A 13,003-nucleotide genomic window follows, 5' to 3' on the forward strand; every position below is an offset into this window, starting at 1 on the left:
TGGGAGATGGGCTCAAAAAAGTCACAAAAAGGGATGCCTGGGTGGCTCAGTTGGTTAAGCCACTACCTTTGGCTCAGGTCATGATCCCAGAGTCCTGAGATCGAGTCTCACATTGGGCACCTTGCTCGGTGGGGAGCCTGCTTGTCTCTCTGCCTCTGTCTGCCACACTGCCTGCTTGTGCTCTCTCTCTCTCTGACAAATAAATAAAATCTTTAAAAAGAAAAAAATCACAAAAAGGAGTACTGCACAGCTTAAATGGAAGAAGCTCTTAATGTACTGACAGGTAACAAAACTCAAGCTACATTGTTAAAGAAAAATGTGAGGCTCAGAACAGTATGTAATGTTTGCTACCAATTGTGTTTGAAAAGGAGGTGGGGTGGGGAATATATATACATTCGTGTCATTGCATGTGCATAAAATATCTCTGGAAACACACACAAGGAGTAGGAGGATGGTTGACACTGAGGAGTAAAACTCAGGGAGACTAGTGTCAATACATCTTGTTTTAAAATTATGAGTGGGGCGCCTGGCTGCCTCAGTCAGTTAGGCATACGACTCTTGATTTGGCTCAGGTCATGACCTTGGTGCTGGGATTAAGCCCTGCATCAGGCTCCCCAGTCAGTGGGGAGTCTGTTTTTCCTTCTGTCCCGCCCCTGCTCATGCTTGCTCACTCTCTCTAATAAAATCTTTAAAAAAAATAAAATTATGAGCTATTTATTTATTTACCTTGCATCTTTTTTTTTTCTTTTCAGAAATAAAACCTACTTGCATACTTTCTCCAATCTCATTTTCTTCCCTTCCTCCCCAGAGGTAACCACTATTTCTGAATTTGGTGTTTATCCGCCGCTGGAATGTTTGAAGCATAGTATATAATACAACATGTGTATGTATTTACCCAAAAATATATATGTATCTGTAAACAACATGTCACATTGTTTTTGCATGTGGGACTTTTCATCCTGCAGTGTGCTTTTTTTCACATAAAATTGTTTAAAATACTTACCCATGTTGATACATGTAGCTTTTATCCATTCATTTTTTTTTTTTAAAGATTTTATTTATTCATTTGACAGAGGTCACAAGTAGGCAGAGAGGCAGGCAGAGAGAGAGAGAAGAGGAAGCAGGCTCCCTGCTGAGCAGAGAGCCCGATGCAGGGCTCGATTCCAGGACCCTGGGATCATGACCTGAGCTGAAGGCAGAGGCTTTAACCCACTGAGCCACCCAGGTGCCCCTTATCCATTCATTTAAACCACTCTATGCATATCCCAGCTGATCCATTCCTTTGTTGGTAGGTATTTAGATTATTTTCCAGTTTGCCAAATACTGCTTCAATTCACTTTTTTTTTTTTTAAGGTTTTATTTATTTGACGGAGAAACGGCAAGAGAGGGAACACAAGCACCGGGAGTGGGAGAGGAAGAAGCAGGCCCCCACTGAGCAGAGAGCCTGATGTGATCATGACCTGAGCCGAAGGCAGACGCTTAACTAGCTGAGCCACCCAGGAGCCCTCAATTCACATTCTTGTATATGTCTCTTTATATGCTTGTGGGAAAGTTTCTCTAGGCCAGTAAGCATCAAACATACACATTTTTTAAAGATTTATTTATTTATTTTAGAGAGAGAGTATGAGTGGAGTGGAGGGGTAGAGGGAGAGAGAATCTCCAGCCCACACCACAGAGTGCAGAGCCTGATGCAGAGCTCAATCTCACGACCCTGAGATCACGACCTGATCTGAAACCATCCTGATAAACAATCCAACGCTTAACTGACTGTGCCACCCAGGAACCCAGCATCAAACATATTTTTGCCACATACTCTTAGCAGGAAAAATATTTCACTAGGCATGTCTGATGTATGAATATATTTATGAGTCACTATAACAAATTAGTATGTCCATCATAAGACATATAAAAAGATAACTATAGAAGGGGAGATTAAAAGTGAATAATGATGATTAGCAATTTTTAGCAATAAAGTAATTTACAAAAAAAAAAAAAAAACTTGAAGAGGGGTGCCTGGGTGGCTCAGTCGGTTAAGCATCCAACTCTTCGTTTTGGTTCAGGTCATGATCTCAGGGTTGTGAAATCAAGTCCCACACTGGGCCCTGTGCTCAGTTAGGAGTCTACTTGTCCCTCTCCCTCTGTTCCTTCCCCCATTCATGTTCACATGCTATAAAATTCAGCTAAAGTGGGGTGCCTGGGTGGCTTAGTGGGTTAAAGCCTCTGCCTTTGGCTCGGGTCATGATCCCAGGATCCTGGGATCAAGCCCCACATCGGGCTCTCTGCTCAGCGGGGAGCCTGCTTCCCTTCCTCTCTCTCTCTGCCTGTCTCTCTGCCTACTTGTGATCTCTGTCAAATAAATAAAATCTTTAAAAAAATAAAAATAAGGGGGCACCTGGGTGGCTCAGTGGGTTAAGCCGCTGCCTTCGGCTCAGGTCATGATCTCAGGGTCCTGGGATCGAGTCCCACATCGGGCTCTCTGCTCAGCGGAGAGCCTGCTTCCCTTCCTCTCTCTCTGCCTGCCTCTCTGTGATTTCTCTCTGTCAAATAAATAAAATCTTTAAAAAAAATAAAATAAAATAAAAATAAGTAAAATTCAGCTAACGTAACTAGAGGGAAATGTATGACCTTAAATGAATATGCATGCTCTACTAACATAGCCAGCCAGGTGCTCCTTCCCTTGTATTTCTGCCTTAAATATTTTTTTTCTGCCTTAAATATTTTAAGGTTATGTTGTTAGAGTCATACAATACTAGGTTACTTAGTTCCTGGTGAATTATCAGCAAGCAGTGACACCTATATCCCTAATCATTCTTTACCTCTTAAAATCAATTTTTTCAAGGGCGCCTGGGTGGCTCAGTCATTAGGTGTCTGCCTTCGGCTCAGGTCATGATTCCGGGGTCCTGGAATTGCACCCTGCTTCAGGCACTCTGCTTGACAGGAAGCCTGCTTCTCCCTCTCCCACTCCCCCTGCTTGTGCTCCCTCTCTCACTGTGTCTATCTCTGTCAAATAAATAAAATCTTCCAAAAAAAATCAATTTTGTCAGATTTTAATATTGCTGTATTGGTTTTCTTTGACTGTGTTACCCACAGAGCAGTGTTAAGAGCATGGTGTCTGAAGTCAGACTGCCTGGGTTCACATACCAGCACTAACACTTTCTGGCTGTGTGACTGCAAGTAAGTTATAACCTCAGTGTCCCCATGTGCAAAATGGGCGTGGCTAACTACCAACCTCACAGGGGTGTTATGACGATGAAATTAATTACAATTTTTAGAGCACCTTGAGGGGCACCTGGGTGGCTCAGTTGGTTAAGCGTCTGCCTTCAGCTCAGGTTATGATCCTGGAGTCCCAGGATTGAGCCCCAGGGTGGGCTCCCTGCTCAGCAGGGAGTCTGCTGCTTCCTCTCCCTCTGCTCCTCCCCAAGTGTGTTGTCTCTCTCTCTCTTGCTTCACTCTATCTTTCCCAAATAAATAAATAAAATCTTTCCCCCAAAAAAGCATTCTGAATACCATAAAGAAGGACTACATTGGTATTTATTAGATAAATTAAATATATATATGTATATATATCTGCATCCCTTTTCTGTTGTGTTTTGGTTTTTTTTTTTAAGATTTTATTTATTTATTTGAGAGAGAGTGAGAGAGCATGAGAGGGGAGAAGGTCCGGGGGAGAAGCAGACTCCCCATGGAGCAGGGAGCCCAATGCGGGACTCGATTCTGGGACTCCAGGATCACGACCTGAGCCGAAGGCAGTCAGCCAACCAACTGAGCCACCCAGGCGCCCCTGTGTCATTAGTTTTTAAGTATTTCTCTAGTAAACACCGCACAGCGGGTAGATACTGCAGTACTGCAGTAGATGTTAATAAATCCTCGCACATATGAGTGAGCGTATCTGTAGAGTCACTCTGTAGAGTCACTCCCAGAAATGAGATTGCTGGGTGGAAAGATACATACATTTGTAATTTTGCTAGATAGTGCCAAATTGCCTTACATAGGAGGCTGGTACAACCCCGACGTAAGGTGATTTGGCACTATCTAGCAAAATTGATCTTTGCCAGACTATTAAATGAAAAGCGGCATTTCCGAGTAGATTTAATTTGCATTTCTCTTATTTTAAGTGAGGTTGAGTCTATTTGAATGCTCTTTGTATTTCTTTTTCCATGAATATTCTCTTACCCATTTTCAATTGGGTGGTTCTTTTCTGTATCTATTTGTACAGGGTTTTTGTTTTTTAGATATTGGGAAATCAGTCCTTGTTCTATGATAGAAGCTGATTTTTTTTTTTTTTAATTTTAAGCACTTCCCCTCAGGAATGGAGAAAAATGGTAAGAAAGAAAATTTTGAATTACTATCTCAAAACATTTTCTGGGGGCACCTGGGTGGCTCAGTGGGTTAAGCCTCTGCCTTCCGTTCAGGTCATGATCTCAGGGTCCTGGGATCGAGCCCCACATCGGGCTCTTTGCTCAGCAGGGAGCCTGCTTCCCCCCTTCTCTCTCTGCCTGCCTCTCTGCCTACTTGTGATCTCTGTCTATCAAATAAATAAATAAAATCTTTAAAAAAAAAAAAACAAAACATTTTCTGCCCAGTAGTAAAATGTTCATTTCTCTAGTCACTGACTGTGCTCAACACATGTTGAATATTTAAAACCTCACTTTCTGGTAGATAATATTATCTTCATTTTACAAATGAAAAAAATGAAGATCAGAGAGATTCGGGGGTGTGGTCATTTAATAACTATTTAGTAAGCACCCGCTGGGTTCTTTACTTTGGGGATATAGCAGTAAGTGAAAAGAAAAGTTCCTTTTTATGGGCTTGCATTCTAGCTGGGAAAATATAGACAAATATAGATGAGTATACAAATAAGAAAGTTTCTGATGGTGGTAAATGCCGTGAAGAAAATAAGGAATGGGCAAACATGTTAGGATGGGTGGTCTCCAAAGTCCTATCTGAAAATATGAGATTTGATCTGATGCCTAAAAGAAGAGACAAGAGTTGGGAAATGGGACTGTTGGTATAAAGGCCCTAAAGCAGCAACATGTTGGACTCGTTCAAGATACACAGAAGTTTGCTCAGAGGAGCTAACAAGGAAAGCCACTGGGTGGTTTTGAAAGGGAGGGGAATTTGATCCATAATGGAGGACCCCAAACAGCTTTTTTTTTTTTTTATAATTGATGTGTCTATCAGTTGTCTGTTGCTTCTTGCCTCAAAATGTGATGACTTAACCACCAATCACTGATTTTCGCTGGGTTTCTATGGGCCTGAAGTTTGGGAGCGGCTTGCTTGGGCTTTCCTGTCTTGGGATCGCTTGTGAGGTTGCAGTCTTCAGAAAGCTTGGCTAGGGCCGAACTATCTCCTTGCAAGATGGCTCAGTCACGTTAGCGGTTACGTTGGTGCTGACTCTTAGCAGGAAGACTTCATTCCTCTCCGTCTCCACGAGGGCCTCTCCATAGGTATGCTCGAACCTCCTTGTGTCATGATTGCTGGCTTCCCCCACAACAGGTGGTCCAAGAAACAGCAACGCAGATGCTGAAATGTTTTACGACCCAGACTCAGAAGTGGCGCATTGCTTTTTCCTGAATATTCTGTTGGTACCTAGCCCTATTTGATGTGGTCGAGATTGCCAGGAGACACATCCCTGCAGCGTCCCTGCAGGCCATCTTGGGAGACTGGCTACCACAACGTTTTAGCAGCTGCTTTTAGGCAACAGGTTTGAACAGTGGAAACCTGAGTAAGGTAGAAGGGCCCACAGAGACCCCAGCCCTCCGACTAGATACAGACACGCTCATCAGGTGACCCACCTCAAACTATCCATAGGCCCTAACTAACCAACGGGCTACTTACAACCAGGCACAGGTACCAAAAGGAAAATTCCATATGTTCCCATACCTCCTCACCATCCCTCTTGAAAAACAGCCCCCACCCATTGCCTCCCTGGGGCCATCTCTCCTTTGTGGCCCTGCCCGGGGCTCCCTTGCAGTGTATTTGGTAAATTTCTATCTCCTTTGTTCTGCCTCCAGTGAATCCTTTCACTGCCCGGGCCACTGGCTTCCAGCAGATTGAGTGGCCCCACATTTGGGGAACCCCATCCAATTGAGACAGACACCACAAATGCGGATATTTTTAAATTTAAATTTATAAAAGTAAATGTATTTTTTTTAAAGACTTTATTTATTTGACAGACAGATCACAAGTAGGCAGAGAGGCAGGCAGAGAGAGAGGAGGAAGCAGGCTCCCTACTGAGCAGAGAGCACGACATGGGGCTCGATCCCAGGACCCTAGGATCATGACCTGAGTCAAAGGCAGACGCTTTAACCCACTGAGCCACCCAGGCGTCCCAGTAAATGTATTTTTTATATTTGTATATATATTTAGAAAATAAAATACGTGATATTTACCATATTAGAAATTAAAGCTTAAAAATATTGTTCATGGGGTACCTGGGGGCTCTGTCAGTTGGGCATCCAAGTGCTGGTTTCAGTTCAGGTCATGATCTCAGGGTCCTGAGATCAAGCCCCAAATATGACTCCATTCTCCCAGGGAGTCTACTTGAAGATTTATCCCTCTTCCTGCCCCCAACCACGTGCATGGATGCATGAGTGCAACCGCTTATACTCTCAAATGAATATTGTTGGGGCACCTGGGTGACTCAGTTGTTAAGCCTCTGCCTTCGGCTCAGGTCATGATCTCAGGGTCCTGGGATCGAGCCCCGCATCAGGCTCCCTGCTCAGCGGGAAGCCTGTTTCTCCCTCTCCCACTCTCCCTGCTGTGTTCCCTCTCTCTGTCAAATAGATAAATAAATAAATAAATAAATAGAATCTTTAAAAAAAAAACTGTATATTGTCTGTTTAAAAATAAGCCCACTATCTGTTAACATAAATAATGAATTTTTAATGAAAATACATTTTCTGGAGTGCCTGGGTGGCTCAGTCAGTTAAGCATCTGACTCTTGGTTTCAGTTCAGGTCAGGGTCTCATGGTAGTGGGATTGCGCCCTGAGTCTGGCTCCCGGCTTAGCAGGGAGTCTGCTCCTTTCACTCTCCCTCAGCTCCTCCCCACTCACATGCTCTCTCTCTCTCTCTCTCAAATGAATAAGTAAAACTTTAAAAAATATATGTATTTTCCAAGACAAAAACAATCAAAAGAATGACATTGTTTTACATTTCTCCAATTTTTTTCCCCCAAGATTTTATTTATTTGACAGAGAGAGACATAGCGAGAGAGGGAACACCAACAGGGGGAGTGGGAGAAGGAGAAGCAGGCCTCTGGCTGAGCAGGGAGCCCCCTGTGGGGCTCCATTCCAGGCCCCTGGGATCATGACCTGAGCAGAAGGCAGACGCTTAACGCCTGAGCCACCCAGGCGACCCTCCAAATCTTTTTAATAACTGGTTTGATAAAAGAGTGTTGGATTCTTATTTTTGCTTCTGCATACTCCACTAAACTATTCATGAGAGAATGAGGACGAAAGATGGAAAATAATGTCTTTTGTGTTATTATAAAAATAGTTTTGACTTCCTAGAGCCTTTTGAAAGGGATGAGCTATACTTTGGGAACCTTGGACTAGATTATGATGTAAAAAATGATACCCAAATCTCAGTAGCTTAAAATAACAGAAGTTTATTTCTTACTTATGCTACAAATCCATTTGGGGTTGCCCATGGTTCTCTTCTATGTCATTTTTTTTTAAAGATTTTATTTATTTATTTGACAGACAGAGATCACAAGTAGGCAGAAAGACAGGCAGAGGGGGGTGGGGGAAGCAGGCTCCCTGTTGAGCAGAGAGCCGGAAGCCATACGGGGCTCAATCCCAAGAGCTGGGATCAGGACCGGGATCATGACCTGAGCCAAAGGCAGAAGCTTTAACCCACTGAGCCACCCAGGTGCCCCAGTTCTATGTCATCTTTACTGAGGAACCCAAGCTGTCAGGTCTTCCTGTAGCTAGGACATTGCTAGTCATCGAAATGGGGGGAAAGAACTTGGTAAATGATCCTGCCTCTTGAAACTTGTGCTTGGGGCGCCTGGGTGGCTCAGTGGGTTAAGCCGCTGCCTTCGGCTCGGGTCATGATCTCAGGGTCCTGGGATCGAGTCCCACATTGGGCTCTCTGCTCTCTGCTTGGCAGGGAGCCTGCTTCCCTCTCTCTTTCTCTCTGCCTGCCTCTCTGCCTACTTGTGATCTCTCTCTCTCTCTCGCTATCAAATAAATAAATAAAATCTTTAAAAAAAAAAAAAACTTGTGCTTGGAAGTGATGTGATTTTTTTTTTTCTTTTTACATCAGCCAAAGCAAGTCACATGGTCAAGCTTTAGTTCATCAGGGCTGGTATGTATAAGCTAGTATAGGGAGGGATCCTGCTGGAGGGGATACAAAGTATATGTGATATTTTGCATGTGTGCCATGGTATTTAAGGAATATCATTCCAGTTGTGCATGGAGAATGGATTACTTTGAGGAGGTGTAGGAAGGTACTCAAGAGTAAAAGTAGTGTTGGGCCACCTGGCTGTCTCAGTCAGTAGCGCATGCAGCTCTTGATCTCAGGGTCATGAGTTCAAGCCCCACAGTAGGGGTAGAGTTTACTTAATTAAAATAAAAAATAAGAGGGGCACCTGGGAGGTTCGGTTGTTAAGTGTCTGCCTTCAGGCTCAGGTCATGATCCCAGGGTCCTGGGATCAAGCCCCACATCATGCTCTCTGCTCTGCGGGAGACGTGCTTCTCCCTCTTCCACTCCCCCTACTTGTGCTCTCTCTCTCTGTGTTAAATAAATAAATAAAATCTTAAAATAAAAACATAAAACAAAGTGTTAGAAATTGACACAGTGCTTTGGGCAAGAAGGTATGGTGGCTTGAACTAAGATGATAGCAGTGGTCTGATTCAAGATATACTTTGGAGTTGGCAGAATTTGTTTTTGGAGTAGGGGTGGGGATAAGGGCAAATACTGAAATAATGTCTAGGTTTTTGTCTTGAGCAACTGAGTGGATTGTATGACATGTACTGAGATGGAGAACAGGTGGTTTTTTGGAGGGGTGGGTGGGTGAAGCAAATGTTCTGTTTTGAAAATATTAAGCCTAAGGTTGTCCACTGGACATCCAAGTAGAAATGTTCAGTAGCCACTTGGATATATAAGTCTGGAGATCAAGGGAGAGGTCAGAGGTAGAGATAGAAATACTGCAGGCATGAGCATAGAGCCAATTGTAAAGCCATGGAGTTGAATGAGATCTCCTAGGGAGAAAGTGTTAATACGGAAGAGAAGAGCACTAAGGTCTAAAGCCTTGGTATGCTGCAACATTTATAGGTGGGACAATGCCTTTGGATCCAGCAAAGGGTGCTCGCTTCGGCAGCACATATACTAAAATTGGATCCAGCAAAGGAGATTGAGGAACCATCGAGGGAAGGCGAAAACTGGTAGAAATAGAAGCAAAATGAAGAAATTGTCTCAAGAAGGAGAGAATAGTCTGTTTCAGTATTCTAGAAGTCAGATAGGATGAGTATAGCAAAGTGACCGTAGGATTTGGGAACATGGAAGTTATAGCTGACCTGGACAAGTATAGTTTTAGTGGATAGGTGAGGATCAAAGTCTAATTATGTGAGTTGGGAATAAGTGAAGAATGGAGACGCCTCTTTTGAGAATTTTTTTTGGAGGTGGGTAAGTGGAGAAAATGGAGTGAAACAAAGATGTGAAGATGAAATGAAGTGTTCATGGGTTGTTGTTCGTAAATTGTCAATGTTCTGTAAGTGCTAGTCTTGTTTTGTTACTTATTACCTAACTCCCAAGAATTTCCAAGCAGCTCAGTGTGAAGAATCACTAAGACTAGGCTACCACTAGTCCCCAGCTTCCCGTCTATTAAGGCGCAGCGTATCTCCACCCAATGACAAGCCAAGAAATGAAGAGACGAAGGGGAAAGCGGAACTGAAAAGGAAGGGGGAAAGGGAGGATTTGTCGAGCTAATATTGACCTCGCAGGGCCACCGTAGGGCAGCCCCTCACAGCTATTACGCTGTTTTAGGGGGCGGGGCCGACTGGAAATTTAAACCGAAGCCGCGGCCGAGGGCGCCTGGAGACTGATAATGTGGAGTTGCTGTCGGCCCTAGGACGTCTGAAATCGCTCGTGGAGCCCGCGAGTATAACGCGGAGGCCTTGAGGAAGGAGTACGGAGGCCGAGAAGGAGCCAAGAATTTGAGGGAGCCAGAAAAGGGTACGGATGCCGGGAAGGGGAAGATGGGGTAAGAAGGTAGGCGGAAGGGGTCGTGAAGAGAGGATAAAGGATGGGGAAGGTGCACAGGAATTGGGGAGCGGGTAGGTGCAGAAGCTGAGGAGGGTAGAGGGACGGGAAGAGCTCCCAAGAGTTGAGGAGGCAGAGGACTCAAGGGGGCGGAGGGACTGAGGGGACAAGAACCCAGAGGAAGGCACGGGAATTGAAACGTACAAAGAGTGGCCAAGAGGCCGTGGGAGTTGAGAGCGCGGTCCTAGAGGGGGCGGTGGGACTGAGGGACCAGAGCCTTGAAGGGGGTGCGGGAGGTGAGACGGGATGTGGATTGGGATGGATCTGAGGCTTGCTGTACCCGGGAGCCGCGCCGGAGATTGTGCGGGAATTGGAAGGCGGGGGGAGGGGATGATAGAAGGTCGAAGGCTAATGAAAGTGGTTCTGCTGCTGTTTTGTCCTTCCGTAGGCGACGGCAAATTCTCTGAGCTGCAGAGTTCTATGGCTGAGAGTAGGCCCCGGGCTCCGGACCTGGGTAGGTAACAGGTCACAACTAGGGATGCGAGGTCGAAGTTGCTACTCCTGCACCAGAGTCTCTCGGGATAGAAAGGTCGAGAAATGTTAGAGCCGTTAGGGTTGTCTAATTAGTGGTTTTGAGTGTGTGTGTATGGTGGATGTCATTAAATCATTTAGGAATTCATGTTAAAGGTCAAATAAGAGCTTTCAGTCTGATAATACGAACAAGATTAGCAGATGGGGAGTCAGGATAGAGTATTTTATTAAGCCCACATTCATGGTTATTTTTACCATAAACTTAAACACCGAAATAGATACGTATTTCAGCACATGCTCACTTCCCTCAATACTCCCCCTCCCACTTCTTTCAATATCTTCTAGTTTTAGTTCTGGATAATTACAGATACAGGCTTTGGTTGTTGCCTTTGAACGTTAATGTATTTTACTAAGTGATACTCTTCCTTTGCTGGAGAACTCTTCTCCAAGAGTGTTTTCAAAAGGGAGCTTTATGGGATGAACTTTCTGAGGCTTTTATGCCTGAGAATATCTTGATTTCACCGTTGTGTTAAAATTCTTAAGTCAAAGTTCTTTTCCTTCAGCACAGTGAAAAATTACAGTATTTTCTTCCTGCAGAAAGTAGAGCCTTTGATAATTGATGTTGGTCTGATTCTTGTTCCTTTGTAAGTGACCTGCTTTTTTCATGAGAACATTTTAGATGATTCTCTTTATATTTGTTCTTAAAATTCACTGTAATATGACTATGTGTGAATTTTAGAGGGTTTTAAAATTTTTTTTTAATCACAGTTTTATGGTTACATCATTTTAAAAGACCAGGTCTCCATCCCTCCCTCCCTCTCTCTCATACACACAAGCCCCAGTGGGAGTTGTTCCTCCTGATTGCCACTCCCTAGGGTGCCATTGTTTACAGCTGTTTTGGCTATTTCTTCTAGTATTTACCTACTTATTTCTAAATAGCATACTCTTACTGCTTTAATTGTTTTCAACTTAAATTATATCTATTGATTTCCTAGCATGGAAAATATTTTTTGCTTTCTCCCCTCTTACCTGCAGTGTGTGTGCGCGCATGTGCGCGCGCACACACACACATTTCCATCCTCGTCTCTCTTCTTCCCAGTGTATATAAAGTCTGTTTTTGTTTGTTTGTTTGTTTGTTTGAACCGAACATGGGCCCAAACTCATGTCCCTGAGACAGACCTAAGCTGAGATAACCCACTGAGCCACCTCAGCACCCCTATATGTAGTCAGTTTTGATTGGTCACTCATTTATTTGCATTATCATTATTATGGTTATTCACAGATGACCTATGTAGTAAAGTAGGAAATATGCCTCATTTTCTATGAATGATCACTAATTCATGCCCAGATTTTACCGGAATTACAGACCTTCCCTCAGTGCCTTCAAGCTCATCAAAGAATCCATCAGTTTCTTCTTTGTCTGGAAGACATACCTTCTGAAACCATTTGTCTTAGTCTTCCAGTCCGGCCCAGCTATGCCTAGGCTTGTTGCACTGATTTCATCCTAGAATCTCCCTTCCTCATTCTATGGATTTCCCTTTGCTTCTTTCCTGTGTAGGATCCCCTACATTCCAAATTCCTGTTTTCTTCTTCCTTATTTATTTCCTCATTTTGGTGGAGTACATCTTCTAATATAGCTTCCTGAGAAAGGGTATACGACAGATAAATTTTTCAAGATCTGCAGGTCTGATAATTCTTCACTCTTTTTTTTTAAGATTTTATTTATTTGAGAGAGGGAGAGAGAACACGGGGTGGGGGAGTTGCACAGGAGGGTCAGAGGGAGAGGGAAAAGCCGGCTCCCCACTGAGCAGGAAGCTCCATGTGGGGCTCAATCCCAGGATTCTGGGATCATGACCTAAGCTGAAGTAAGCAAACGCTTAATCCACTGAGCTATCCAGGCTCCCTGACAATTTTTATTCTATTTACATTTGAATGATAAAGAGTTAAAGAGTTCTGGGTTGGAAATCATTTTTCCCCAGAATTTTGAAGACCTGTTCCACTTTTTTTTAAGTGTACAAATCTTTTTGTTTTGTTTTAATTTTTAATTCCAGTATAATTAACATCTGGTGTTATATTCGTTTCAAATGTACTATATAGTGATTCAACCATGTTCCACTTCTTGTAGCTTCCAGTGTACTATAGCCAAGTGCAATGCTGTAAATATTTCTTCCTTCCTCCTGAACACGATAAGGCCCTAGACTGGTCTATCTCTGAACCACCCCTGCCCCTGTCTAGCAACACTGACTGTCTGTCTTTTTTACTTCC

The 13,003-nt window shown here is 43.6% G+C and overlaps 1 protein-coding gene across 1 annotated transcript in view; it reads left to right on the plus strand.

Moving 5' to 3' along the window:
* The window catches only part of DBF4B (DBF4 zinc finger B), a 45,977-nt gene that overhangs the window by 4,830 nt on the left and 28,144 nt on the right, over positions 1-13,003 (plus strand). The window contains 2 exon segments of the mRNA XM_045985177.1: positions 9,992-10,180; positions 10,656-10,721. Coding sequence (XP_045841133.1) covers positions 10,688-10,721 — 34 coding nt within the window. The 5' untranslated portion in view covers positions 9,992-10,180; positions 10,656-10,687.

This window comes from Meles meles, chromosome 18, assembly GCF_922984935.1.
Source record: "Meles meles chromosome 18, mMelMel3.1 paternal haplotype, whole genome shotgun sequence".
Taxonomy (NCBI): domain Eukaryota; kingdom Metazoa; phylum Chordata; class Mammalia; order Carnivora; family Mustelidae; genus Meles; species Meles meles.